The sequence below is a fragment of the Dunckerocampus dactyliophorus genome, chromosome 4, assembly GCF_027744805.1.
Source record: "Dunckerocampus dactyliophorus isolate RoL2022-P2 chromosome 4, RoL_Ddac_1.1, whole genome shotgun sequence".
In the NCBI taxonomy this organism is placed as follows: Eukaryota; Metazoa; Chordata; class Actinopteri; order Syngnathiformes; family Syngnathidae; genus Dunckerocampus; species Dunckerocampus dactyliophorus.
This window is the reverse complement of record NC_072822.1, coordinates 16467241-16495172: the sequence shown is the minus strand read 5'-3', so window position 1 is coordinate 16495172 and position 27932 is coordinate 16467241. Positions and strand designations below refer to the sequence as shown.

The 27932-nt window shown below is 41.3% G+C and overlaps 1 protein-coding gene across 3 annotated transcripts; it reads right to left on the bottom strand.

Moving 5' to 3' along the window:
- Positions 1 to 260: 260 nt before the first annotated feature.
- On the bottom strand, positions 261 to 27389 carry limk2 (LIM domain kinase 2). Of its 3 annotated transcripts, none has more exons than XM_054774401.1 (16): positions 27135 to 27389; positions 26911 to 27001; positions 13084 to 13219; positions 8862 to 8971; positions 7546 to 7731; positions 7283 to 7388; positions 5617 to 5828; positions 5352 to 5538; positions 5187 to 5273; positions 4816 to 4947; positions 3854 to 3910; positions 3584 to 3649; positions 3324 to 3498; positions 3186 to 3241; positions 2952 to 3109; positions 261 to 1523 (listed from the first exon to the last, which is right to left on the bottom strand). In XM_054774401.1, the coding sequence occupies exons 1-16, from the start codon at positions 27148 to 27150 to the stop codon at positions 1307 to 1309; spliced, it is 1992 nt and encodes a 663-aa protein (XP_054630376.1). In that variant the 5' UTR covers positions 27151 to 27389; the 3' UTR covers positions 261 to 1306. The 3 variants fall into 3 exon arrangements, with proteins under 3 accessions (XP_054630376.1, XP_054630377.1, XP_054630375.1); XM_054774400.1 differs by having other exon boundaries at positions 262 to 1523; positions 26911 to 27007; positions 27135 to 27388; XM_054774402.1 differs by lacking the exons at positions 13084 to 13219; positions 26911 to 27001; positions 27135 to 27389 and adding an exon at positions 9031 to 13054 and having other exon boundaries at positions 8862 to 8924.
- Positions 27390 to 27932: the final 543 nt, after the last annotated feature.

The window sequence follows — 27932 nt, the reverse complement described above, 5'->3', positions numbered from 1 at the left end:
ACAGAATATAGCGAGTGGATATATGGGGCTCTTTGGGTCCCCCTATTGGCCATTCTTAAGTACTACAAGGGCTCGTTGCCTCAGTGTTGAGGCCGGTTTTATAAAAGAAAAGGAGTATATTCAGTTTAGCAGCAACACATTTATCGACAAATATTCAAACAAACACGGATCAAAATTAACTTGTTCTGACTTGACTAAAAATACAAATGTTAGTTACAAGAGTTTACAGTTACACGTGATAATGACCAACACAGCTAAACTAGTCGTGACGCTCTCGTTTTTCATTTACTCCAAAATGTGTGAAAATAGACGTTGGCTAATTTAAAGCACAATTGTCAATGCTCAAGTAAATCACTTTTTTCCCCCAATTATGGATATCACCATTGTAATGGACACGTACTGTAATTGTAATGATCCAAATGCAAATGGTTACTTTTTCATTTTGAGGTTGCAAACGCAGATCCACTGTGATGAGCTAGCATCCCAAAGATAGACAAACACTGCGATAAAGGTTTATTCATGAAACACTATTGATGATCAAATAGTGGTTACAGTTGATGGTCAGTACCTTGCATGATGCCGCTAAAAAAAGGCAAATCAACATCCACTGTGTATGAAATGTGAATCTAAAAATGTCCCGTTACAAAAAAGCAACTTCTGTACAATATTGACATTTGAATACACGCGAACATAAAACAAATCCAGTTCTTCTGTACATGTTTGAAAGGTCATAGTGTTCAACTTTTTAAAAGAAAAAAAGCAGCATTTATTTGATGGGAAATACGACCAGTTTGGCCAAAATATGAAAAATGGCTACAAAAAATAGAAGTGCAAAAACCTACAAAGTCCAGAAACACGCGTGTAACTCGGATGAGTAGTGAAACAAAAACCCAAATCTTTCAGAGTAAAATAAACTGCTTTGCGTGAACCTGCCGTCTGTTTACTCAGACATGTCAGCCGTGCTGACGTCGGTGGAAGGATCCCTCTGCTGGGCAAACATGGAGCCGTGCATTCCACGAGCAGCAGAAAAACAAAGTCTTCTCACACCCTGACTCGCAAAATAGTGGAAAGATGCAACCAGACCACAGAAAGCTGCTAATTGTCTTTCGGTACAGTAAACATTATACGACCCCTGTGTGAGTGTTGAATACAAGGTCGCAACTGAAATGGATCCTCCCTGTGCGCAAGTTTAGAACAGTCCATATCAGGTATTTTGGTCCTCATATGTTCACAGTTTTCCTTTTTCGCGCCCGTGTTATTAGTGCAGCAGGTCAGAGGGTTACGTGGGTCAAAAGGAGGGCGGGTCCTAAGTGCCATTGTCTGACATGCTGGAACAATCCCGAGAGGCCTCTTTGGGGGGTTGTGGCTCATCTGTGCTTGGCACCGGGGAGGAACTGTCTTTGGGCCAGTGCAGCCGACTCAGACTCTGATGGAGTTCATCCAGTTCTGCTGGGAGTGGGATGCCCAGCTCCAGGTTGAGGGACAGAGCCTTGAAGCAGTCCTCCAGCTTCTGGAAGGGTGGACTGAGCAAAGAAAGGACACACGGGTTAGAAGTGAAATGTTGTGCCTGCGCATGTTTTTTCTTCTGTTCTTTTTAAAGAGCAAAATTCATTTTTTTGTGTTTTAATGGTCATACGTGTCCCTAGAGCCTGTTCATGAGCACCAAAGGAGAGACAAATCTCATCTTCCTCACTTGTTTGCTCCACTTTTGAGAGACGAGGCACTGAAACAGTCAGGGTTTTTCATGACATGCTTTTCCAAGCTCTATAATAGCTCTATAATCTGGAGTTTTCTGCTCTCTGCACCATTGCAGCTAAAAATGATCGTGAAGTTCGCTTATGACAGGGCTAATGTGCGGCTCGGGGACCATTTTGGGCCCACAGCTTGTTTATTTATTGGCTTAGTCGAAAAATAAAGTAATCCCTTGTTTATCGCAGTTAATTGGTACCAGAACCGACTGTGATAAGTTAATTTCTAGTATTCCTCATTTATAAATGGAATATTTTCATTGAGCATACGAAACTTGTTTACCACCTTCTAAATACATGTTTTAACATAATAGGAGCCCTCTAGAGATGAACTAACACCCCTAGTGTCACCCTTACACTCGTATTACCCAATATAGCAGCATAACGAGTAAATAAGCCATTTAAAACAACACAAATGAGACTCGTGCTCGTGTGTGTTGCTATAAATGCCCTTAGAGAGCTGAGTAGCAGACAGACAGGAAGTGACGTCGGGGTTCAGAATTGCGTTTTAGCTAGGAGTGGGTTACTGCACCAACAGCAGCCCATGTTTTTATTAGCTTTTTTATCTTTTTTTATTAAGAATTGTTTAGTTGTGCCTGTTGTGAGATAATCCAAACCTGCAATCAACTCTGGCGTTTTGAGTGTCTGACCGAACATAACAGTAACATTACTGACACCTAGTGGTCAGTGTAGAATACTACATATCATTCACAGTGTTTTTGAATGCGTCTTATGAATGCCTTATATGCAAATTTTAGTTCATTTAGCCATTTGTATGCTTGAAAATGCTTACTTTAGGCATAAAATAAATACATTTTATATATAAGTAAATAAGCGTATATTTTTTCTTTACTAATAGGCTGTATTCATGATTTATCAATATATTTTTGAAAAACTATGTTCAAACCGTGAAGTGGCGAGGGACAACAATAGTACAATAAATTCATTAGTGACATATTAGATATGACACTAATCAGCTTTGTCACATATAACACTATAATATATATATAAAACAATAAAGTTTGGGAACACCTGCAGATTTGGAGGGTAGATACTGTATATTGACCTACATTGGATTGGTTTTAGCATCTTTAATCCAAGTGCCCCCCTCCAAACAGGAAGTTAAAAAACTAAGTTTTTCTTTATTTTCCCCAAGCTGCTGCACATCCACTCCACTGGTTTAGTAAAATAAGAGGGGCTCACCGGTTGTCTGGCGTGAGGTCACAGCACGCCACCGCCAGCGGAAAGAATGCTGGTGGACAGTCTTCAGGGAGGAACTTCTCCACAAACTTGCCCACATTCAGACCGAAGTCCATAGTCCTGGGCAGGCATTCCGGGTCGGCATAGACCTTCCCAATGATCTGGATCACAAGACATCTGGGTCCGTTATAAGGTTTAGGATTTAAGCTTAAAATAGTGACAAGGTGACGATTTTACCTCACAAAGAACAATTCCATACGAGAAAATGTCCACCTTCTCATCATAGCGCTTTCCTAAAACCCAATCAAACACAGAATGAAGTAACCTCACCGATGCTCACCTGACACAAACTCAGTCGTCCGTCCCACAACTCACCGTTTAGCATCTCTGGCGCCATCCAGTAGGGGTTTCCAACCACGGTATACCTTTTTTTTCTGTCAATGCGTCGGAACGCCCTTTTCTTAGTGGAGCTCTTTTCGGGGGGAGGTTTCACTTTCTCTTCGACAACGAGTCGGGACAGTCCAAAGTCGGCAACGACCACGGTGTTGTCCTGTTGAAAGATGACACCGGATGGGTCACTCCGCACAGTATGTCTGAATAGACGTGTTCACAACGGAGGCTGCTTGAACATTTACCAGTTTAACCAGGCAATTGTGGGAGTTGAGGTCTCTGTGTATGATGCTCATTGAATGCAGGTAGGTCTGAAAGAAAGAGGACATGTTTACATACTTGCATCATCTGTTATGCGCTGAAGTGGTGACAAAACTGTTCTTGCTGTTGTGCCGTTATCTTCATAGGTGCTTACTAAAGCGTTGCACGGTACCTGTGCACGGTACACCTGCTGAATCCTTACATCACAATCAGTGCCTGCAAATAACATCAGCCTGTGCAAGCAGACAACTCACCATGCCAGAGGCGATGCTCTTTGCAAAGCTCACCCTTTGGTCCCACGGAAATGGATCCTGTTAAGATGAAACAGCGGACGACCATAAATTATGAATACAGTCGTGCCACACCTCTTTGCGGTTCCAATTTCGCGGATTCATTCTATCACGGTTTTTCAGAAATGTATTAATACATTCTGCTGTTTTATGGTTGAAAAATACAAAAAACGATGTACAGTATATTGAAACAACTTTTACGTATTCATTTTTACTTAGACATTTTTGCCTAAATTAACATTTTCAAGCCAAAAAATTGCTAAATTAACTAAAATACAAATATAAGACACAAGAATCCCTAATAAAAAAATCCCTAATTAAAAAACACGGCCTACTGTTGCTACAGTAAAACTCCATTCTGAACCCCGGACATCACTTCCTGTCCTTCTCACTTCTCAGAGTCCCTGGTGAACAAATTTATAGCAACACACACAAGCACAGGATTTATTGATGTCTTAAATAGCTTATTTACTCTTATTTTGTTTCCTATATTGGGTAATATGAGTGCAAAGGTGACTGTACGGGTGTTATTTCACATTTAAAGGGCTTTAATAATGTTAAAAACCATATTTAGAAGGTCGTAAACAGGTTTTCTATGCTCCATGAAAATATTTCATTCATAAATTGAATCCTACTTCACGAAAATTCACTTATAACAGGCAAGTCTGGAACCAATTAACCGTGAGAAACGAGGAATTATTGTACAAAGCAATAACCAGTGCTGAGTCAAAGATAAGCTTTCTACACCAGTAAATAGTTACAGGAAGAGAGACCTGGCAACACTTTCTCTAGTCTTGGCCGCTCCAGCAGGCCTCCATTCAACTTTGAAGAGTGTCGGGTTTAATTCAGGTCAGCCCCAACCCAACTGTTTGTCCTCCTCAGTCACTCTCCTTTACGTGTTTGTGCAAAAAGAAGTTAGAACTCACAGTGTCTCTGATGAAGTCCTTGAGGGTTCCTCCTTCTATGAACTCTGTGATCAAATTGAGCCTCTTGTCCTTGTAGAGAACACCGATGAACTTGAGGACGTGAGGATGGTCAAGGCACCGCATTACTTTGACCTAAATATCGGGAAGAATAAAAGGAGAATCTTGGTCAGGTCGGTAATGGTAACATCTCATCAGTGGAATAATCAACGAGTTCAACAAGACTGGGAAGAACGTTATTGACACGCAGCAAGAAAGGAAATGATCGTCGTTGGCACGTGTGTTGTGCTTTCTGCTGGACATAGAATAAAGTCAGGTCGGCACAGAGCAGACTGTTTTGTCTGATGAAGCGCAGGCCTCCTGCAAATGATTACCTCCTTCAGGAAAGTTTTCTGGGTCTCCTCGTCGCAGCGAATCAGCTCCTTCATCACCATCACCTCTCCTGTTGCTTTATGAGTCACCTGTGGGGCCAAGCACAAGCTTGTTACATCACGGCAGCTGCGGGCTGTCGTTCAATAAGACACAGAACGAGGCCGGACCTTGATAGCCTGTCCAAAGAAACCTTTTCCCAAAACCTCGCCGTGGATGAGGTCACACGGCCTGAAGATGCGATGAGAGCAGCTACTGGAGGACATCAAAGATTCAGAGCGTCCAATGTCTCGGGTCATAAAAAGATGCTCTTTGGGGGAAGTGGGCCCCGGGGATTTACATATGCTGTTGCTGCGCCTGAAACACAACATGGCCAATGACATACGTACAGTATGCTCACGTAACAAGCTGCACTGTGTCTTGGCTAGTACAAACCTCAAAGACCTCCTCTTCAGTGTGCCGTTATCCGCCTCAGTTCTCTCCAGGACTGCGTTCGAGGGTGAGGACAAGCGCATGCGGGACGTTGCTGGCGCTCCCAGGATGTTCCTGGGTGATCCCAGCCTGAGCCGGTCCAAACGCTGCCTGACTGGGTCATATTCTATAAGCAGCTGAAGTGTCTGACTGGTGCGATGGATGAGGTCGTCCACCTTCAAAAAAAACAATTGACGTTACCATCTACACTCAGCCGTTGTTGTGGACAGTGTCACCCAAACATTTTATAGAGCATTTTCTGTATTGAAACTCAGTGGATTGCACAGGTGTGCACCGTATACGCAGCAATCCCACGTTTAGCGCGGTTAATTGGTTCCAGACCTGACCGTGATAAGTGAATTTCCACAAAGTAGGATTCCTTATTTATAAATGAAATATTTTCGTAGAGCAGAGAAACCCAGCTTACGATGGCCTAAATACATTTTTAACATCACTAGAGCCCTCTAGACATCAAATCACACCCCTAGAGTCACCTCTCTTATTACCTCTTATTAAGAGGAAGTGACGTCGGGGGTTCTGAGTACAGTATTAGCTTGGTGTGGGTTACGGCTGCAACAGCAGCCTTTGTTAGGGATTATTGTGCCTGTTGTGACACCTAGTGACAAGTGTAGTATACTACATAGCATCACGTCTTTGAATGCGTCTTCTGAATGCCTTATATTTGGATTTTAGTTCATTTACCCATTTTTATGCAAATATGCAAATTTTTGCCTTGTAATAGGCCGTATTCACCAACAAAACACCATAATTTATTAATGTATTTTTGAAAACTGATAAAGTGAAGCCGCGAAATTCAAAGCACCCTGTGGCGTGGGATGACGGTACTGTAAATGTCTGCTGAGTAAATGAACAGACTTGTCTCTCGTCACTCCGAGGACAGTTACCTCGTCATGAAAGGAATGATATGAGAGTGAGACGATGAGGACAAGACTCAAAGTACTCGTGATTACTCATCGTATCCTCTCCCTGCTGAAGAATGCATTCAAGAAGAAGGCATGTTAAGCATGGCAGAATTCCCACGTGCTGCTGATGCACACAAACAACTTGAGGAATTGACGTGGCATTAATGAAAGCACTAATTACAGATGACTTCATGTCCCGTCGCAGTCGTTTTTTGGATCGTATGTATGTATGTATGTACTTTATTTATCCCACAGCGGGGAAATTTACTTGTTACAGCAGCAAGCAAGCAAGACAAGTAAAGAGAACAGTGTAAAGAAAGCATAGTGTCTACAACATGGTTCAGGTGGTGCAGGTGTTGTAGAGCGGTCGGTATGAAGGACCTGTCACCTCCTACCTACCTACCTGTCACCCCCTGTCACCTAAATGTCACCTCCGTCGGCTCACTGGCTCCCGGTCAAGCAGAGAATGGAGTACAAACTCCTCCTATACACCTTCAAGGCCATACGCAACCTCTGACTGACCTCCTCCACATCACCACTCCAATTCGCTCCCTCAGATCAGATCGTTCCATCCATCTCACGGTACCCTCCCGGCTCAGCACCATGGGGAGCAGAGCTTTCAGTCGCTATTTTATCATTTGTGTGTAACTTGTGCAGCATCCTTGGGTTTTTAGAAAGGCGCTTATAATTAAATGTATTGTTATTACCTCTTCCTCCAGCAACGTCCCCACAGGAAGTCCATTAATCTCTAGGATCCTGTCTCCAACGTGGATGGCATTGCGCACCTCTGGACTAATGAGCATCCCTCTGACCCTGGTGGTAACACAACACCACTACATTAGCATAACAGGGCACATGCTAATGGTCGTTTCAGGCCAAGGCAATATGAAAAATCTATGAGCCCCTCCCTCAAGCACAATTTACACACTTGTGTGGACTATTGTTAGGACTCGTGTTGGGCGCCACTCACTCTTTGACTTGGACACTCGCTGAGCCGTTAACGTCCCTCAGCACAGAGACAGAGAAGCCCCTCTTGCCGTTGGCCGCAGAGGGCATGGAGATGAGTGTCACAGTGTGGGGGAGGGAGTCCAGAATGGAGTCATGTGAGCGCTTTTCCAACATGGGTGTGAGGATCACCTGCTTGTAGCACTTCCCACTGCGTACAAAAGCAGAAGGTTCAGTGGTTACGTGTGGCAACAGGCCTTCAGTTTATGATGACGCTCTCAAGGGAGTGTTTAAAGGGGATTTGGAAAATGACTAATGATGGGTATTATCATTAAAGGAAAATTAGAAAATTACTAATGATGGGTATTATCAGCCTTTGAAGTGAATCTATTCACACAAGATGAGAAACGTCATTGTGGTACGCAGGGTTCCTACAGATTTGGCATTTCAAATTCCCTATTTTTTCCCAGACTCCAGAATAGATCATGGATCATGTCGTGCATCATGTGAATGAAAGATCAAATTAAGAATTTGTTTTCATTATTGTGAATATGCATGCCATTATGACATCATATCATTTCCAGGAGATTATAACCAAGTAATGTAGCTCATACAAAGACAAAAACCCAGATACATTGTCGGATTTGGCCTCACACTGGGTTGAGTGAAAAACGTAGTGACACTCGGTGCTGCAGAGGAGGTGGTGACCAGACCTACATATGACTCACAACCACCTCCCCATGTTGAAGATGTCTCAAAATTTAACAAAGTCTGCACCTTTTCTTTTACAAAATTCCAGCCTGACCTTCCTAATCTTCTTGCTAATGAGTGTCCCCATCTGGGTGTCCCATCTGGGTGGGACATAAAATGGTGTGACGAAGCATAAGAGCAGAGGGCTGGCTATTCAACTTGTCAATCTTCCTGAATGGTTCCCGGGATGCGTACTGTGTGCAATCACACGATTTAGCTGCCCTAGCAAGCGCCTTAGAAAACATTATTCTAAAAAGGGCCGATAATAGGGCTCGAAATATCTTTTAGAAAACTGAGCAGCGGAAACGGTCTTGGAAACATGAATATTTTTCCATACTTGAGTTTCCATTTTCCATACGTTTCAAGAACTGTGTACTTCCATACGTGCATAGGAACCCTTGGGACAATAAGATGCAAGTCAACAACTTTCATCATACTTCATTTCTACAACCGAGTTTGAGATATGCTGGAAAAAAAGTATTACAACTGCAACAATATTCTGCCCCCTTCATCGAGCTAAATAAGCCAAACCAAAATATTAGAAACCCCCCTTAGTATGACGCAGTGCAGCTCTGCATTTGTGTGACTTACCAGTAGAGTTTGGAGCGCTCCACTAAGGCGTAAGTATCCCTGTCCTCAATCACCACCTTGCAACTGAGACATACAAAGCACTCAGGGTGATACTTGTGTTCTCCTGCCACCTGGAACCACACACACACACAATGTTCCGGAGTTTAGTGTTGTTTTTTTTTTTTTTTACCCCATCACAGAGGAGGGTCCTTCCTTGCGTGCTACTATCCTCACTCCCCCTGCCGTCAGCGCTGACACAGGAGCAACACCTGCTTCAGTCTCAGCCTGTCTGGAATCTGCTATGATGTCACCTCCACGCTCTGTCTACTTTTCAACCCCCTGAAAGCCATCAGTTACGTGTTCCCTCAAGCTAACTCTGCTATCTTCCTGGCACTGATGGTGTGTTGTGTGCTCTCATGCGAGATGAGCTAATGTGTCTGTCCAGTGTTCACTTCCAAAGGATGATCGTCACAGAGCTGCGCACTTTTCAAAGTAGCGCTTTCATGTGTGATGATGAAAAAGGGTTGCTAAGCTGTCACGTTACGGGAGGTTCAGTGGAAAGTCTACACCTGCATTGAGTTAAAAGGAAAAACACAGAAACAAGGCGGTCACGTTTAACTGTGATAAAGACTATTCTCTGTAAGTGAGGACAAGTGGTACACAAAATGGATGAATGGATGGAAACAACAAACACTTCAGAGGCTGTTCAACAATCTCACCTTTAAAGTCACTACCTGGATTTACTGTAACAATGGGAAAAAATAAACATCATAATCAATAATACCGGTATGTTTCAGCTGGCAACAAGTTTTTCAAGATAACGGATGCAAAGTAGTTTTTCATTTGTTAAACAATCATGTGTGCAGAAATATCCTGTGGTCATGGAGAAGAAGTGACTCTATTTCAGAGGGATCAAACTATTGAAAACAACTAGAATTGGCTTAGGGATGTCCAAGACATCATTCAATCCCCGATAATAGGATCATCATGGTCAGTCATCTTCTTACAGAAGGAAACATCCTGACTGATTATGAACTGGGACCACTTAAGCTTTTAAGAAAATAAAATTGTAAAAACTCATTCGGTGGAGCTGAGAAGCTTTCGTTAATAGTAAAAGGACTCAACAAGTGAACCGGTAAGGCGTATAACCATGAAAAAGCAAGGTTTCATTGAAATTAGGTCATGTGTTTTGATGCGTTCAAAATTTTCATTTTACGACTGAGGGCTGATCACATTTTTTTTTTTACTGATACGGTACCAATTAACATAGATTGGTATCACCAATACCAATAGTGATGATACTCTGGCAAAGTAATGGGTTTTGGGAACATTTGGGAAAATACACATCTAATATCAGTTGTCAAATCAAACACCATAATTAGTTATGTTACACAAAATTACATGTAACTAAGTTTTTAAATTGTTAAAAATATACTTTAATTAATATATTTTGCCTGGGCTTTACTATCTACAAACTTTGACCTCTTTGTTTTTTGTTTTTTTTTTACACAATTACAACATTACCACTAGGCGGAAGAAAAAGTAGTTCCTGCAAAAATAGTCAAGGCTGTCGCTTTTAAAATTGTAGTATAAATTCATGAACACAGCATACAGAGACAGACAGAATCACTGCTGTTACAGGACATCAATACCAGCAGTGAAAACCTTGGTATCAATACTTTGGTATCAGTCCCCCATCATCAATTGTCTCAAGGTAAAAAAGGGAGGATGAAATGATGCTGCCATCATGCTGAGTGCCTACCGTACAAGTATTAGGAAGGAGTGTGGAGGCAGGTCAAGTCAGGTTTTTTTCAATCTATAGTTTTCGTGTGATTTTTTTGGTCCGTCTGCTTAAAATATCACCAAAAAACTACAGTAGTGAGAGCAGCTGTGAGCCAGTGCAGGGAAAGGACTCCTTGCTAAGAGGAGAGATGACAACGATGCCAGCGTGACTTTAGTGTAGTGACATCCAACAAATCTGTAACTCACTACTCTCACAGCCTGCCTCGAGCTTCTCCAGCAAGACAAAGACAGATCATAGGTGGTCTTTCAAATGAAGCAGGATGATAATACTAAATAGAAAAGTTAATACCAAAATACATGGTAAATTGGGACTGATAACTACAACTCATTTCACGTGTAAATTCTGCATTTAATCTCTTAAACACACTTTGTACACTACAACAAGAAACTACAACAAGACAGTGCATCTTACTGGAATGGGGCACAAGAAAGTTAGTCACGAGGGGGACAGACAACATGACTGGATGGATTTTATTCCAGACAAAGGACTTAATATATGCAATCTAGTTAGATTTTTGTGAGGATACAAATACATGTATATAAATAAAGCTCCCCCCCACTTGCTACTCTTTGCAGCTGAGTGAATAAAAACAGTAGCAGCACGATGGAAAATGCGGTTGTGCGGACCTCTGCGTGTAGCTTGCATGTTCTCCCCAAGCTTTCTGCAGTTTTCTACCACAAAAGGAATGCATGCTAGGTTAACTGGAGAGTCGAAATTGTCCATAGGTGTGAATGTGAGTATGGGTAATTGTCTACATGTATCCTGTCACTGACTCGCAACCGGTCCAGGGTGTACGCAGCCTCTCACCCAACGTCAGCTGGGATAGGCTCCAGCTTACCCATGACCCTCAACAGGTTAAGCGGTATAAAATGAAGGAGTGAATAAATAAACACCCCGGCTTCTACATAAGGAAACAGTGTATTAAACAAAGTCAGTTGACTTTCTTTGGATACCTTGCAAGCAGCAAGAACACAGTAATGTGATAATACCCGTGACATGCTGCCTGTGGTTGAATCAACCCTGCCACTGCGCTGTAGGGGACTGAACATGATGTGGGCCCCCAAACTGGCCCCTTTGTGTACTTGAGTACATCAACTGAGGAAAAACCTTTGGTGCAGAATAAGGCCTCAAGGCGGGGGGGAGGTAGTTTGTAAATTGGGTTGACGGCTGGCATGTTCAGCTCCAACCTATGCTAAAGTATCACCGGTGTGTAAACGTAATCACCACAAAAAGCACACTCTCTCCTGCGTTTAAATGCATGTTAGCATTCTTCCGGAGTAGAAGGGAGAAACTGGAACACTGAGTACTTGGACACGCTCTGTGGGCGTTCTGGTATCATCTAATTAGAGGGGGAAATTGTTGGCACTTGTTTGATGGTGGCAAAGCGGAGTTTGAAGGCCAGTACATTGGTCTCAACACACACTTGGACTTTTACACTGTAACACATAAATAACCAGCATAAAACGCAAAAACACTTGCTAGCGACCACACAGCTAATACAAACAAATCAAACTTACCGTCATTTCCGGTGTATAAGCCGCTACCTTTTTCTTAAAACTTCGAATCCTGCGGCTTATACAGCAGTGTCGCTAATTTTTTTCCAAGCTCGTGACATCTCCTATAGAGCCACTGAACTTGGTCCTCATGGACTCGTGCATGCCAATTTATGGCATGGACGTGTGCGGTTTATAGTCCGATGCGGCTTATATAAGAAACAAACTCATTTTCTCTCTAAATTTGGTGGGTGCGGCTTCAACACCGGTGCGTCTTGTACACCGTAAATTACGGTAATGTTGAACTTGCAGTCAAGTCCTCTGCTTTTTAACGCCCTAAAACAGGTTTCCTGAATGCTAATGAATGCTAATGCTATGAATAACTTCATATTGCATCTTCTTTTAGACTTTTTAAGCTTACTTTCACCTAATTCGGCAAACGATGATCTCGCTTTCAGTGAAATGGATGATCAAGCTGGGTGTGATTTAGGTTGTGGTTGTCAAACGTCAGGCGCCATTGGTCTACATCGCCTGACTGATGCCAAGCTCAATGCCATGCTCAGTATTTTGAAACAGAAGCAAATCCAATAGGACATGTCCACTCATTTCATACAGTATATCGATATTGTATGTTTCTAAGAAAAATAGACATCAAGAACAAGGGAACAAATAAGAAAACAACTATTTATACTCACACTGTCAACTATGGACAATTTAAGAGTCTCCAATTAACGTAGCATGCACGTTATTCAAGTATGGAAGGAAACTGGAGTACGGGGAGAACATGCAAACTCCACAGAGAGATGTCTGAGTCAGAGTCCAACCCGGGATCACTTGGCTGTGAGGCAAACGTGCCAACCGCATTTCCACCGTGCTACTATATGTGCTATTAATTTTATTTAGATGACTGAAAATGTACGGAAAGCAAACAGTTTAGCAGGCTTACCATGGCAGGTCCGGTCATAAGCAGGGAACAACCGTGACACAGCTCTCCAAACTTCTCCCAGTAGTGTTTGCGGCAGTACAGCTTGCCGTCCTTCTCATAATACCAGTTAGTCAGGTGGTCACAGCACACAGAGCACCTGGGAGGACAAAGACAGGCTGGGTCAGATTGTTGGTCCCATCTAATAGATGTCCAGTAAGTCTTAAAACAACGTTTGTAAACTAGTTCATGAGACACAGCAAGTGTGGAGGTGGAAGAAGCTGCTGCAGTGTTGCTACCATCGGACTTTGTTGGTTGATGAAATGCTAGAAAGTTATCGAACACTAACGATATCATTCATTTCTTTGTGCCAGGAAAAGCTACACATAGAAACGAGGGAAAGGCTTCTTGAGACGTCATCTGTACTTCTGTGAAGAAAGTGTCGGACGTTTCGCTCCTCATCCGAAGAGCTTCATCAGCGAACTGACTCAGTTCGCTGATGAAGCTCTTCGGACCCTGTTGGCGCTTTTTGGAGGTTTTTTCAAAAGGCTTTCTAGGCAGAAGAGGTGCGTGCCATTACGTGCATTATACTTCATTGAAAGTAATGTGTGCCGGTTGGTCAATAAATCAACGAAACGCACTTAATTTGCATTGCCTGCAATTATTTTCAGATGGCAAAGATTATATATGTGCATGGCTCAGATCAAGGGTACTCAAGTGTTACATACAATTTTAAACTCGTGGATAGACCTTGGTAATGTTATCAACACAAACTTAACATTGCAAAACACACAGCCAACATACCAGAGCTCGAGACATCTTCCATTTCCCATAGCAACCCTCCGAAGTTCACTCTTTCTTAAATGTAAAGTACATAACTCGGTGTCCACTCGGTTTTAGACTTTTGTTCAAATAATCTTATTTTACTCTTTTATACACAAAAAATCACTTTAGATGCAGAGTTGAGTAATTATTGCATGAATATATACCATTGTAATCATCATGGGGTTTGTTTTTCCATGGAATTATATGTTCTTCAAAATTTTTATCGGCAGGCGGACACGAAGGCTATGTACTTTTCACTAATGATTACACGAGTTATTTTTTTTTTTTTGGGTCACCACAGTAGCCTTTCGGTTAAAGGTGTAAATCTTTTGTAATCCAGGATAAATTGAGTCCTGGTAAGAGTACTACTGCAGTGATGCACCCAATAATGATTCTCTTCTATCAAGTAGTTAAAACAATTAGATGTAGAAACAGACCAAATGAGGTATAAATTAAAATCTCTTGATGGTACCCAGCTGTCACCCGGAGAAGTGATTTATGCGGACATTCATGGACACAACTTTGGGACAAAATGTTTGGAGTGGAGAAGGCTCAAGTTACCAGCAGTCGGGGAAGCACCTGCGGCTGTGACTGTTCCTTGAACAAGCTTTACTGGTTATGCAAAACTGGCCAGCGGTTTTGGCTGCCAGAGTACAATCAAGGACAGAGTGCTCTGATTATCTTACTGAAAAGGCTCCACTGCTGCTTTTTGAAGCTGTTTAGACTTGGGATATCCTCAAAGGGGCCTTCAAACTTTTTATTTCCAGATGTGATTTACAGTCAACAGTGAAAGCACGACCCCTTCCACTACCTTTGTGCTTAAGATACCCTGGATTTTTGCAAACTGCTCTCTGACTTTGTACTTGCTAATCCTAATCCTGCGCAACCATTCCAAGTATGCAGAGTGACATGACGAATCAGATTTAGAACTGACAGTGTTTTTCAGCATCTTTCCTTCCTTCCCTTGAAGTCGCCCTTTTCTGGCAGCAGCCTTCCGTTGAGCCTCGTGCATCTGGCCACAGGTGTAGCTGATCCAGCTTTGCTGACGTTGGCACTGGCTGCAGATATCGGAGTGCTTTTTGGCATAACTTAAGACAGAGCTACTGTCAACCACATGCCTGTTGCTCTATTAAGGAGGGGAATGAAGAGTCTTAAAAGTGTCCATGGCTGTGTCTTATGTCTTATGACTGCAGCAAAATTGGAAGAATGCACAGAAGGCAGTTGAACAATGATGTGGAATTGCATCTGCACTTGCAACTGTGTCTGTCAGAGTGCTACTTCAATCCCAGTGGCACTCTATGGACAAGCCTGGACACCTTTCATGCTTTTGTTATGTTAGGACTTGCGTCATTACGGAGTTCAGAGTAGTTTTACAGAGTTCAGAGTAGTTTTACAAACTTTTATCACACACTGAAAAGATCAGGGTCCGGTTGTTCAAAACTCGGTTATTTATTTAACCACTGGTTAAGTAGACTTAACCAACCATTAACTTTAACGGCACCATTATCTTGTTGTCCAAGACTCGGTTAACTTTAACCGGCTGTTAATTGACATTTAAGTTAACACACCTGAGGACCACCGCCAACTTTTTAACAGGTGGTTAACGCTCAAGATGGAGATGCCATACTGTCACGTCTCCTTACGAGCTGATGTCTGGGTTATGCATTACTTCGCACTTTACTGTATACCTTGCAGCTTTTTAGCACATGACTATTTATATTTGTAAGTCAGAAAAACATGCTTTTAACTGCCTAGATTTTAAAAGAAACTTATTGAACCGTTTCAAGCTTGCAAATTCTCTTAGTCATGTTTAAGAACAACTATTTTAAAAATAGTTGTTGGAATAATTGAACATCGAGCTATTTGAGGCTTTATCGGCATCACAAGATTGCATTTTTATAAACTTGCAATTAGTTACATTCATGTAAGTATAGTGTGTGTGATGTTGTACATACAGTAGAATGTATTGAAAGCTGTGTTCTGTACACTTGTGTAATAATAAACAATAAAACATCATCTTGGCACCGATATTAGGTTGAACCCTTACACTCTTACTTTGAAGGCGCGCCAACTTTTGGAATTTGTGTCGTTCATAAATTGCTTGCTTGTTTTAATTCGTGAAACGATTAAGCTTTGTTTGTTGCAGAATACAATTTCAATATTTTTAAGTTAAGCGTGTCTGTGCTCTTACTTTGAAAGCTGGTGAAGTAGTTCATCATTTTGCTATGTTAAATATTGCTTACTTTAATGAATAATATATTTAACGAAAATATTTTTGATTAATTTAATTTTTATTTGTTCAATCGTTTCGCTATAATTTTTTCACTAGACCGGAAGTCAACAAAATGAGAAATTGTGGGAGATATATTGGCGCTCACCAGTGACGTCAACCACACGGTTAACTTTGACGGTTTGTTTAACTAACGTGACTAACCATGTTTTGAATAACGCATATTTAAGGGTCGGTTAAAAATGGGCCCAGATGTTTACTTCAAGACATCATGTTCTAACACTGACATCTAGCTTGTGTTTTCGATCCCATCAACTTTAGGCTACAAGTCATAGGATGACTGTAATGTGATCACGCCTGGCCAGTTATATGATGGCCGTGTTCAGTTGTCAAAATGCGTGCCTGTTGGGTCACTCTGCTGGAGGGAAGGGCACTAATGTAATAATGGTAATACTAGGGATGTCCTGATCCACATTTTTTGGCTTCCGATCCAATTTTTTTTTTATAGTCTTGCCGATGTAATGTCAACCGCGTTATTAACGTAAGATATTTTAATGACACCCTTATTTTGTTTACACAATTAGACAAATGTGACAATGAGCGCTCTTATTTTGAAGGCCAGAATGTGTTGTGTGTGTTGAGAATGGGAATTGATAGTTGATACGCGCCGGGTGCGAGAATACATCTCTCTCGTCTTTTTTCACTCAAAACCTGCACGTCGTAACTGGGCCTTGTAAAATGGTCCTTATATTAAAGCAGTAAAAACAACACAGTGAAAATATACTCATCCCGCCTGATTCGCGCGCGCGCGCGCACACACACACACACACACAGCTGCACTAGCTAAACTAAGCGAACCCTGCTGGCTTCCATTCACGCTCCGTAACAGAGGAGTTTCCAAGATTTTTCGGCGCCGTTTCGACATGTTTAGTAGTGTTTGTGCTGTCCCTATTATAAAACACAGTAGTCCGGGCACAGTGAGGGAACTACCGCCGTAGCTACGCAGCCGAATGTACAACGTGAAACTAACTTCTCCACAGTATACCGCGGACATGTCTGCATGTGGTGGTGCTGCATTTTACTGTTCTTGCGGGTGGCGGGAGTCGAGTGGCAACCAGCTTTGAGGTGCTGTACTGCACCTACCATGTTGGAGTGTGGCTCAGAGTTGCAAATGTGATACGGCAACTGTATCGGCCCGATCTCCTGGCGGAAGCCGATATTATCCAATCTTCACAAATACAGCGGATCGGAAGCAGATCCCGATCCTTAGGATCGTACCTAGATAATACACTTTTTTCCCCCACAATCGACCAAATTCCCAAAGATCGACTTAACATTTAACAAAACATTAATGTCATTTAAAACGTTTTTTTGGTTTGAGTTAAAAGTGACTAATTTTATGAATTTGTACAGGTGTCCCAATCAGCTATTGATATACTGTAAATATATAAATATCAGCAAAAAAAACAAAAAAAACCAACAACAACAAAAAAACAGTATCGAATTATAAAAAATCTAAAATCTCCGATACTGGCACTCCATTCCAGCGGTCCAGTCCACAGTCTGCACCAGCACTTCTACTTGTATTCAGCATGGTGAGCCCAAGATCACAACAACAGCATGTGCTAGTTGTTTGAAACATATGCAAAGAAACTACCACAGGAAAAAGTCATAGGCTACACCAGAAATGAGCCAGCCCCCGTCGAGTGGCAAGTAATGTCGGGTTTAAATGCTTCATTGAGCACCTGGAGACTTGCTACATTATGCCTATTGTCTATAAAACTATATATACACACCAGATGCATCCAGAAGTAAATGGGTTAGTTTTTTTTCCATTCCTACTGTTGCTGACATTCCATGCTTTTAAACAAGTAATATCAGTATCGGGCAATAATCAAGACTGCATCATTTGTCAGGTTCTTTTGGACTTTACGCCAGCCTGCACTTGAAAAGGCCAAGAAGATCGTCGAGGATGCTTTATCAACTCAAGTAGATTTTCTTGAGTTTTATTTGACGCTTCAACCATTTACAGGCGCACAGGTCAGGCTGATAATCTTTGGATCAACGAAGAAGAGCATCAAATTACTACAGTTTGTAACTTAGGAACAATGGGCCTCATTCACGAAAATCTTCTTAAAAGTCTTCTTAGGAAGTGTACTTAAGAAGGCGCGGGTTGGAAACTGCGCCGCATTCACGACACGTTCTTAAGTAGGGATAATCGTTCGCACCGGTGTTCTTAGGTTGATGAATGCCAACTGCGATGCCCGTGCATGTGAGCCCTAATTTGCATAGGTCACCGCCTATTATTTCCTATATAAGGTCAAAAATGTGCCGTGCGCAACGGGCAGCTGGAGGCGGAGATGGCAACGCGCAAGGGCAAGACTGAGGAGCAGCTGGACAACAAACGAAAGAAAAACTTCAATTCTACTGAAATAGAGGTGCTTTTACAAGGAGTGACCGAACACAAGACCACCTTATTTTCACGTGTATCCACCGGTCATCAGGCCATCCAAAAAGAGTCGGCATGGAGCACCATTGCAGGAAACATAAATGCCGTTTCCACGGAGAAACGCGCCACCGCAGAGGTTAAAAAGAAGTGTTTTGACTTAAAATAGACTCAAAAAAAAGATTGGACTGCACCGGAGAGATCTGGAGGAAACGGGGGTGGGCCATCAATCAGAAACCAAACCATTTCGGAAACTCTAGAAAATATTTACACAATCATGATGGAAAAATAAAGTCAAAATACATAGTTTGTGTGTGACTATTTTTTCTGTGGTTACATTTGATGAGACGCTGCCTAATTAATACAGCAGCCTCGTGCTCTGGCTCAAGACGTGGCTGGGGGCGCATGTCGTTATCTGGGGGTGCTACGTGCGCAATAGGCACACCACGTTTCATTGCGATGTTATTCTGATGATCCTGCACACCTGCAAGAACAGAGAGGGAAGCCTGAAGCCTGAAGCGGGACATCAAATATTGGTGGCTTTCAGCAAATAAATCTAATGGTCCCTTTACATTCTCTCTCTTTGCAGCGCACGTCCAGCCAGGTATTTTTTTTTTTTTTTTGATGAATTGGGATTTGAATATATATTTATCCATGGAGTATATTTTAGTTGTTTTGATGATAAATAATTGTTGGGATATTTTATTTGCACTACATTTTTTGGGATCAGGTTGCAAAATCCATCATGAGGGCGATTGCGCATTGAAAGTGCAAGCTTTGCTTGTGCGTAAGAGTCCTCCTATGCGTTCGTAGAATTTGTTCTTAGATCTAAGAACTGTGAGTTAAGAACACGTTTCATGAATGCCAAAAATCTTCGTAAGAAGGCTTTAAGAACAGATTTGTGCGTAAGAACGTTTTGTGAATGAGGCCCAATATTAGTTTGTACATACCAATGGTATCGCCGGTCTTCTCTTGTTACAATCATTTCAATAGTTGTAGTACTTTGTTGTCTGCTAGATTTACCAATTGTTTACTTTGTACAACCACCTACTATCATATAATGCGTGTCATAGTTATGTCACATGGGTCTTAAGCAAGTAATCACAATTACCATCATAATTTGTATCTTTGTATCAGGGGTTTGAAAGACACATACGTTTAGCATCATAACTGTCATAAGAATCGTCATATCCCTTGATGAATCCGCATACAGTCATGTGACACTACTGTTAACAATTTATAAAACAAAATGGACAGAACACCTCCCACCTGACCTCCTGGTTCTTGAACCCAAGGAGGTCATACGGGTTCATAAGGGTTCTTCAAGCTTGAAATTGGAGATTAGATAGGTTGCCTGGTTTTCTCCTGGCTTGCCCTAGCAAAGGTTCGTTGACTCTGGAGTGTACACACTCCTCCTGGTTTGGTATCCTTGCATCAGCATTAGTGGGTTGCTCGCGTGCAAAGTAGGTCACTATAAGGAGAAATTGGATTTCTTCCCGAATCGAACCACCATTATCTTCAAAATTGGTTATGGCTTGGTTTCCTATTTGTATCCTCTGGATTTCTGGGCTCTTGTTGAAACGTTAGCCATTGGTCCTGGAGACAGAAAGGTAACTTGCTCTCCACTGCAAGCACAGTGAGACAATCTTCCGCCGCACCATAATCTTCTAATTCCTCTAAATCTGCCAGAGCTTTTTCTATCTTTTTGATAAGCTCGATGACTTGTCTCGGGTTGTTCCCCCCTAGTGGGAGGTAATTCCTGCTATTCCCTTAAGATTTCAACAACAATGGATGGCTTGCTTCCATACTGGTTTTCTAAGACCCTGAATATTTCCTCGCCAGTGCTGTAGACGTCAAACGAAGATCTTTTATTATCTTCTCGTCTATAATGTCTATTAGATGAGCCTTTAAGACTTCACCTGATCTGTGTGGGTTTGCTTGCTTTTCCAGTCAAGTCCAGTATTACCTCCATCTGGTCTCTGCTGCAACCACTCAGGACGGGTAGTCGCGTTGCTTTAACCTTCCCATCGTCTGCGGTGTGAGAAATTGGGATATCTTGTGCTCCAGCTTGCTTTTGATTACTCGGACGGTTCTGGGCGTTGTGTTTAGTTCCTTTGTCTCATCTTGGGGTACCCACATTTCCCATGCGGAAATGGCCTGCAATGCTTCCGCAACGTGTGTCCAGGTGCGCTCTAAAATCATCTTGATTCACGTTAGCCAGGTCGCAGCCCTCTTCGGCCCTATTAATTGCAGATACAAAGACTTCCATCTATCTTTCCAAGAGGTGTGCCTGGGCAAAACTCCTGTCTGCGTACTTTGCGTTGGTCTCTTCCATTACTTCTTCAAAGTGCCCTGTGAGAGCTATGGTCTCCTTTTTATCAGCTGTCTCAGCTTCGAGGAGCCTGACCTCGTAATTCTCTTTTGCTTCCATTTAATTAATCTCTTCTCCACTCACCAACTGCTCCAGTGGTTATCAACTGTCAAGTTCTTTTGGACTTTACGCCAGCCTGCAATTGAAAAGGCCGAGAAGATCGTCGAAGGTGATTTATCAACTCAACTCCAGTACATTTTCTTGGGTTTTACTTCACACTTCAACTATTTACAGGAGCACATGTAAGGTTGATAACCTTTGAATCCAAGAGGAATAGCATCAAATTACTATTCATTAATACACAGTTTGTAACTTAGGAACAACAATAGTTTGTACATGCTAGCGGTCTCTTGTTACAGTCACCTGAATAGTTGTCATAGTAATTTCTGTTGTCTATGAGATTTACCAATTGTTTACTTTGTACAAGCACCTAGTATCATATAATGTGTGTTATAGTTATGTCCCATGGGTCTTAAACAAGTCATCATAATTACCATCATAATCTGTATCAGGGGTTTGAAAGACACACTTTTAGCATTATAATTGTCATAAGAATTGTCATACTCTTTGATCAATCCACATACAGTCGCTTATTTTTAGCAATTAATAGACCAAATTGAACAGAACAATATTGGAATCGTATCGGAAGTGAAGAAGTTGTATCTGGACGCCCTTAATTATTTGACTTTTACCCCCCCCCCCAACTAACTAGTATACAGCAGACCTATGTAATCAGGAAAGCCAATAGTGTCAATATGAGGGACTCTGGCTTTACATGGACTTTTCCACGCAGAGTGTCTAGTGTTCAAGTAGATGAACGAGTTAGTTAAAACTTTGTCATGTAAACACCAAACTGTGATTTTTATTGCTACGACAGCATTGGAGTGTGACGGTTTCACAATTAGATTTCGAGCGCCCGTATACAAAACAGCAAAGTGAAGGCTAGTCAGGCTAAAATGTCAGACTAGGTGAAGAGTGCCATTTAAAAAAATAATGTGCATATTTTGGAGGGTTTAAAAACAATATAATCCACCTCATGTACCTTCTTCTCAACAAAAATCACAGCATGAAGAAAACCCCAGCCATGGATGGTGGATTTGAACAAGCCTTTTCTTGTTGAAAAGAGCACTTTGTTAGAAATAATACATATCAGCTATGTTTCAAAGTAATGTGTGTGTTTTTTTTTTTTTTAGACATGTCACTACATTTGTTGAAAATTTCCATGATAGTTCTTGTGTAATCCTGCTAAGTGGCGTGCAGTGGAAACACCTCCTAGCGGGAGACAAACTCCACAAAAATAAATTATCATCCATTATGTTGGCATTTTATAACACACGATAAAGCCATGGAGAGGTCCTTCTATCCACAAGACAAGAGGAGCATTCAGAACAAACTCAGGTGTTTTTTCAGTGAACAGCGCAATGGTTCTGCTTGCACAAACACTGCAAAGTAAACATTCCTGATTTCCTTGAAGCCACATTCCTGCTGGAGTATATTCTTTTGTTTGGAGCATGGTGTGGAGGTAGCATGACCTTTAGTTGTGGCTGTGGCCTTGAGAGCTTCGGGAGGGAGCGTTTCACCTTTTCATGGGGTCCTTATCTCAGGGTGTGGGACTATTCCAAATGTTGTCTATGACAACTTTTCTCTAATAGATGATGAGTGATGGAATTATGTGTCAGTTCATATCACAGGAAACGCCTGTATGTTTAATTTGTTTAGGCCAAGTACATACAGTACATGCTCCATGTGACCTTTGATGTCAATCAGTGGGGGAAAAAAAAAAGTTCTGTTTCAGCTTCAGCACTACAGCAAGCACTTGTAGAAAGAAGCCGCATCAAAAAGCAGAGGAAGAATAAAAGAACTGAAGAATATAAATTGATAAATATGATTGCACCCAAAGATCACAAGTCTTTTCCAGATATCCTGCTGATTTCTTTTGATGTTCCTTTAATGTCAAACAAGGAAGCAGTGTGTTTGAGGCGTGGTTTTAAAATACATGCGCAGGTGTGCCTCCAATTGACTCCAATGTCAGTTAACAGAAGCTTCCAAATCTTATCATCATCTAGGCTTTCCCACATTTCAGCAGTATAGAAAATGGATGGATGGATAATTGCAGCATTTAGCAAATAGAAATAATTTTGGTAATGGTCACATTTTCAATTTCAGACAGTGAGAAAACAAGTTTGTGTGTCGTTTTACGTACTTCTGGTTTCAACTGTACGTTAAATCTGAAAAGATGTAAGAGTTATAGGATTTCCTTTCATTACAAATGACATCCATTCATTTTCCATATATTCTGAGTAACCAACATAAGAAATCTGCCATTATTCACAAATAAATAATAGACTTCTGAATTCAAACTAAAATCCTGAGCATAGACAAAATAATATTTCTGCTGTATAGCAATGTCAAAAACAGCTTTCATACAAAATATAGATTTCTGTACCAGCGGCTCTCATACAAGAATAATGCTTGCAGACGTCAGTATGTTATGAATTGCTTATTCACAATTGCAGTGTCAGTGAAATAATGTTGCGATGGGACGTTGTATCTGGGTTCCAAGGTTCGCAACAAAGCACGAAAGCCCTGCTTCTCAACAACTGAATACGGCCACAAATCCTTTGCAATAAAAGTGTTTCAAGCAGAAACACTTTTCCCAGTTGGATGGAGAATGAGTTATCACCTGCTCGATGGTTCTCTGGTTGGCAAGAACTTCAGCTGGCTCCTTTTCCTCCTGGTTCGGGTGGAAACGTGCTATGTGGTTTCTCATATTTGTCATGTTCCCAAAATATTTTAAGCTTCTCTCCACCTCATTTTTACCTTTGTGAAAGCCAAAGTGCTTCCAGACGCTTGCTTTAAATCCAGTGGGTGCGGCTCGGAGTTTACCCTCAGCCATTCTGGTAGCGTCATACACTTAGGTGCACCACCATAAACTGTCCGGGCGGCACTTCGACTTTCCGTCTTTTTGTTCCATTTTTTTTTTCGTCAGCATCGATTATTGACATTTATGAAGCAATTATTAATCGTCAATGTCCGCATCGCGATGCATTTAAGAATCAATTATTTCCCCCACCCCTAACATGGCACATATAAACAACCATGGACACTCACATTCACACCTATGGATAAGTAGACCTATGGACCAAAACTCATATTCCAATATATTTAGGTTGAATATCATTATACAATATATATCCCGATATTTTTTCCGCAAAGTGAATTTAGACAAAATCAAAGCATGTCAAGTTGTTTTATTAAAATAAATATTTAACATGAGGATGTTTTTTGAAGTTTTAAAGCTTTATGCAAGATGCACATTAAAAAAATGACCTAAAAATAGCCGCTTAAATAAAGTAGGCCATTCTCTTTATGAAATAAATATAGAAAAAGTCAAATATAATCTTTTCTTATCACAAACCTTTAACTATGCTCAAATCCTCAGATAATAACAAACAAAACAAAATATGAAGGAGTGCCTGGTTTAAGAGAACATTTTTAAATGTCAGCAACTCGAAAATAGTTAAAATTGAACCGTAGTATTTTTTAAGTAAACATTTTTAGAAGACACAAGCATGTCCTTATTTTGTACCATGAACACCAACCTGTCAACTGCATCAGGCTGAGCAACTGTCTGACTTCCTTGTACATTTGTGCTAGAGCTTGTCATGCTAAATAATTGTGAGTGCAAAGCTCGCTGGACATTGCGAGTACCCCGAAAAAACCCACACAAGAACAGAGATAACATGCAAACTCCACACCAAGATGTTCCAACAGATATTTAAACCTGGATTGCTGGACTGTAAAGGAAGACAGACTAACCAACATTTAGATGTTTTTTTTTTTTAACTATCCAAGTGTGTGGATTTCCACCAAAACTTAATGGGACCTCCTTTGAGGAATACTTGCTATCGAGGCTATCTCATAACACTAGATGGGAAGCAGTACACAAACAAACCAACAAACTCACACAGACGAACACATCACATCCTTGGCAGGGCTAATAACAACAATACCACATAATGCCAGTGAGAACCAAAAGAACAGTCAAGCTTCCTTTGCAGAAAACAAAACACAAAAGCTTTCACGCTGCCGACGTCTGAGACAGCAGACTCGCATCTCTGAATCGCTGTTTAGGAATGCAGACACAGCGCGGGAGGGTTACTGCTACGTATAGACCTCAACACTGCCAGGTTGACTGGAACAAAAGTGACATCAGCTTGTAAGAATGTTATACGAGGTGGAGGTAGGGCAGAGGGGCAGAGTGTGGACAATAGACATGCATTACGCAGAGGGCGACTGCTTTCAGCTAAATTACCTCGTCATGTAAAACTCATTAGCTGAAAAGCCTATAAGAGTGTATAATTACTGTCCCAATAATGCCATTCCATCCGTTGTAAAGAAAAATACAAGTTTTAGATAAGTGACACACACATCTTATCCAGTAGTTTAAAAATAACCTAACTGGAGAAGTTTCAGACAAATATGACATCATGAAGGAGGATGTCAGTAATGAAGCAGCAGGAGGAGGAGAGCATCAATGGTGAGTAACGCAGCAGTATGGTGAACTTGGACTGTGATACAGTGAAAATCTGCTGTGTATGCTTTTGAAGAAGCAAAGCTTGGCAGGATTGAAATCCAATGTAGTGTAAGGAGCCCTTCCCTTGCCACTTTGTGGTTCGAATTTCTCGGCTTCACTCTATCCCGATTTTTAAAAATATATTAATTCATAAATCATGCTGTTTTGTGGTTGTATAGGGTCTATTATTTAAAAAAAAAAGCATGCATATTTAAGCATATTTTATGTTTTTTACCAAAATGAAGCATTTTCAAAAATAAAAATAGCTACATTAACTAAAATACAAATAAGGCATTATAAAGCTGCATTCATATATCAACTTTATCGATTAAATTGAATTTTTAATGATTTTAAATATAAAAAATTTGAGTTTTTTTCTCCTCTTGCTATGGCACCCCAAGAACCTCCATAGTTTCACACAGGAGATGTGTGAGGCACCATCACTGACATTACTTTTGGAGAGGCGTTACTGTACCGATTTTACACATTAATATCGCACGGTGACTTTCCTCTCATTTCTTAGGTTCAAATGTTACCTGAAACATTGTCTTACAGTTCATAAATGTTTTATGACGATGGCAGTTTGGCTCTGGAACCAATTCATTCAGTTTCCATGATTTCTTAAGAGAAATGTTTTTCCACCTATAAAGTTCTACTGTAATCATTTTCCCAGTCCAGGGTGTACCCTGCCTCTCGCCCGTAGTCAGCTGGGATAGGCTCCAGCATACCCCCGCAACCCTAGTGAGGACAAGCGGCATAGAAAATAGATGGATGGATGTAATCATTTTCTTCCTCTGTATGTTATTTATATTTGCAAATACATAAGATTCTTTGTCAAAAATGAATTTCTCTCACAGCGGTTGTCCAGCAAGATTCATCTCTTGCTGATGATTTGATGGAGCAGTGGGAAAGGATTTCTGTTTGCATGTACAGTATGTGCACACGGGTCATTGACTTGCACACATGCTGTATCTCCTCATGGAGCAGTGACCTGCAAAAACCTCATCTCTCGCATCAGCTCCACATTGCCAATCATTAATCAACAATACAGCTGAGTGAAGTCTTGCCTGCAGGCTTCAATGACTAGGCTGGGCTCAAAACAGCTACACAAGTACAGAATGTCATCCTACACTGAGCATTGTGCATTAACAGCAGGATCAGTGCACTGCTTGACAACGTATACAAGCCCACTCGTGTTTAGTCTAGAATTGCGAAACTTCTGGGATTATCCACAAGGCAATTTGTGAGTACTGTATTGTACACCAAAACAGTGAAAGACAGCATATTGACCAACAGAATGCATTGTGTGCATCCATGCCAAACAAACCCCCCCCCCCGCACACACAACTCGGAATCTGATTGCAAGGCGTGTATGAGATCTCATGAGATTGTATGAGACTTACTGGAAGCAGGCGCTGTGCCAGGTGTCCTGCAGGACCTTCATGTGGAACGACTCCTGGACTCTGGCTCCACATCCCGCACAGTAACGATCATCTGTACCTTCAACAAACAAATCACGCCTGTTCAAAAACACAGCTGCACACAAAAAACGTCTGCGACGCGCAGCGTTGTGCTACAAAAACAATATATCCTTTCTCGGCATCTTTAACCTGAACTAATTCCTCACCTTCTGTCTCTTCCATTTACATTAACAGGGGAGCGTCGTCGATTACCTATTACAAACGTTGCATAGCATGGAACACTGTGTCCGTGTGAAATTACAGTCTGCGACTCGCACAAAAGAACCCCGAATCCAACGACTTGTCCTGGGGAATGAGCTACTAAATATTCCTCCTGGACGGTGAAAAGCTACTCACTCGCCGCTGGCAGGATGAGTGACGTCATGTTGCCTACGAATTCTTGTGCCTGAAAGCGGAAGTGTGTGCAGCACCTGCAAACAGGACAATACCAACCAAAGTCTAAGATAACAACAGTAGCGCCTCTTACTGGCGAAACATGTAAGCTACATAAAACCAGATTACATTTTTTCAGTAACACCAGCATATTGTGAACACTGCAATCAATAGCCAGTGTTGGGTAAACTACTTTAGTTATGAGTTAATTTCCCAAATATGTCAGTCAATTAGTAACGTAATTACCACTTCACACATGTAATTAGTTACCAGAAAGTAACTACCAAGTTTGTTTTTTTTAAACCGCCAGTTATGTAAAACAAAATCTGGTATTTGAGCCGGTTTCATGGCCCACTTGCATAGCATAGTGGCGTGTGCTGTTATTCATTAATGATGTTATTTAGCAATTTACCTATTGTCATTTTCTTTTTTTTCGTTTTTCATTAAAAAAAAGTTATTGTCAGTGTGAAAATGTAAAATACAGAAAGTTAAGTGATCATTTTTGACTGACACATGAGTGATATTATTTTTGTTGAATTTGTTGTCTTATGTTGTTATATTAAACATTGTTA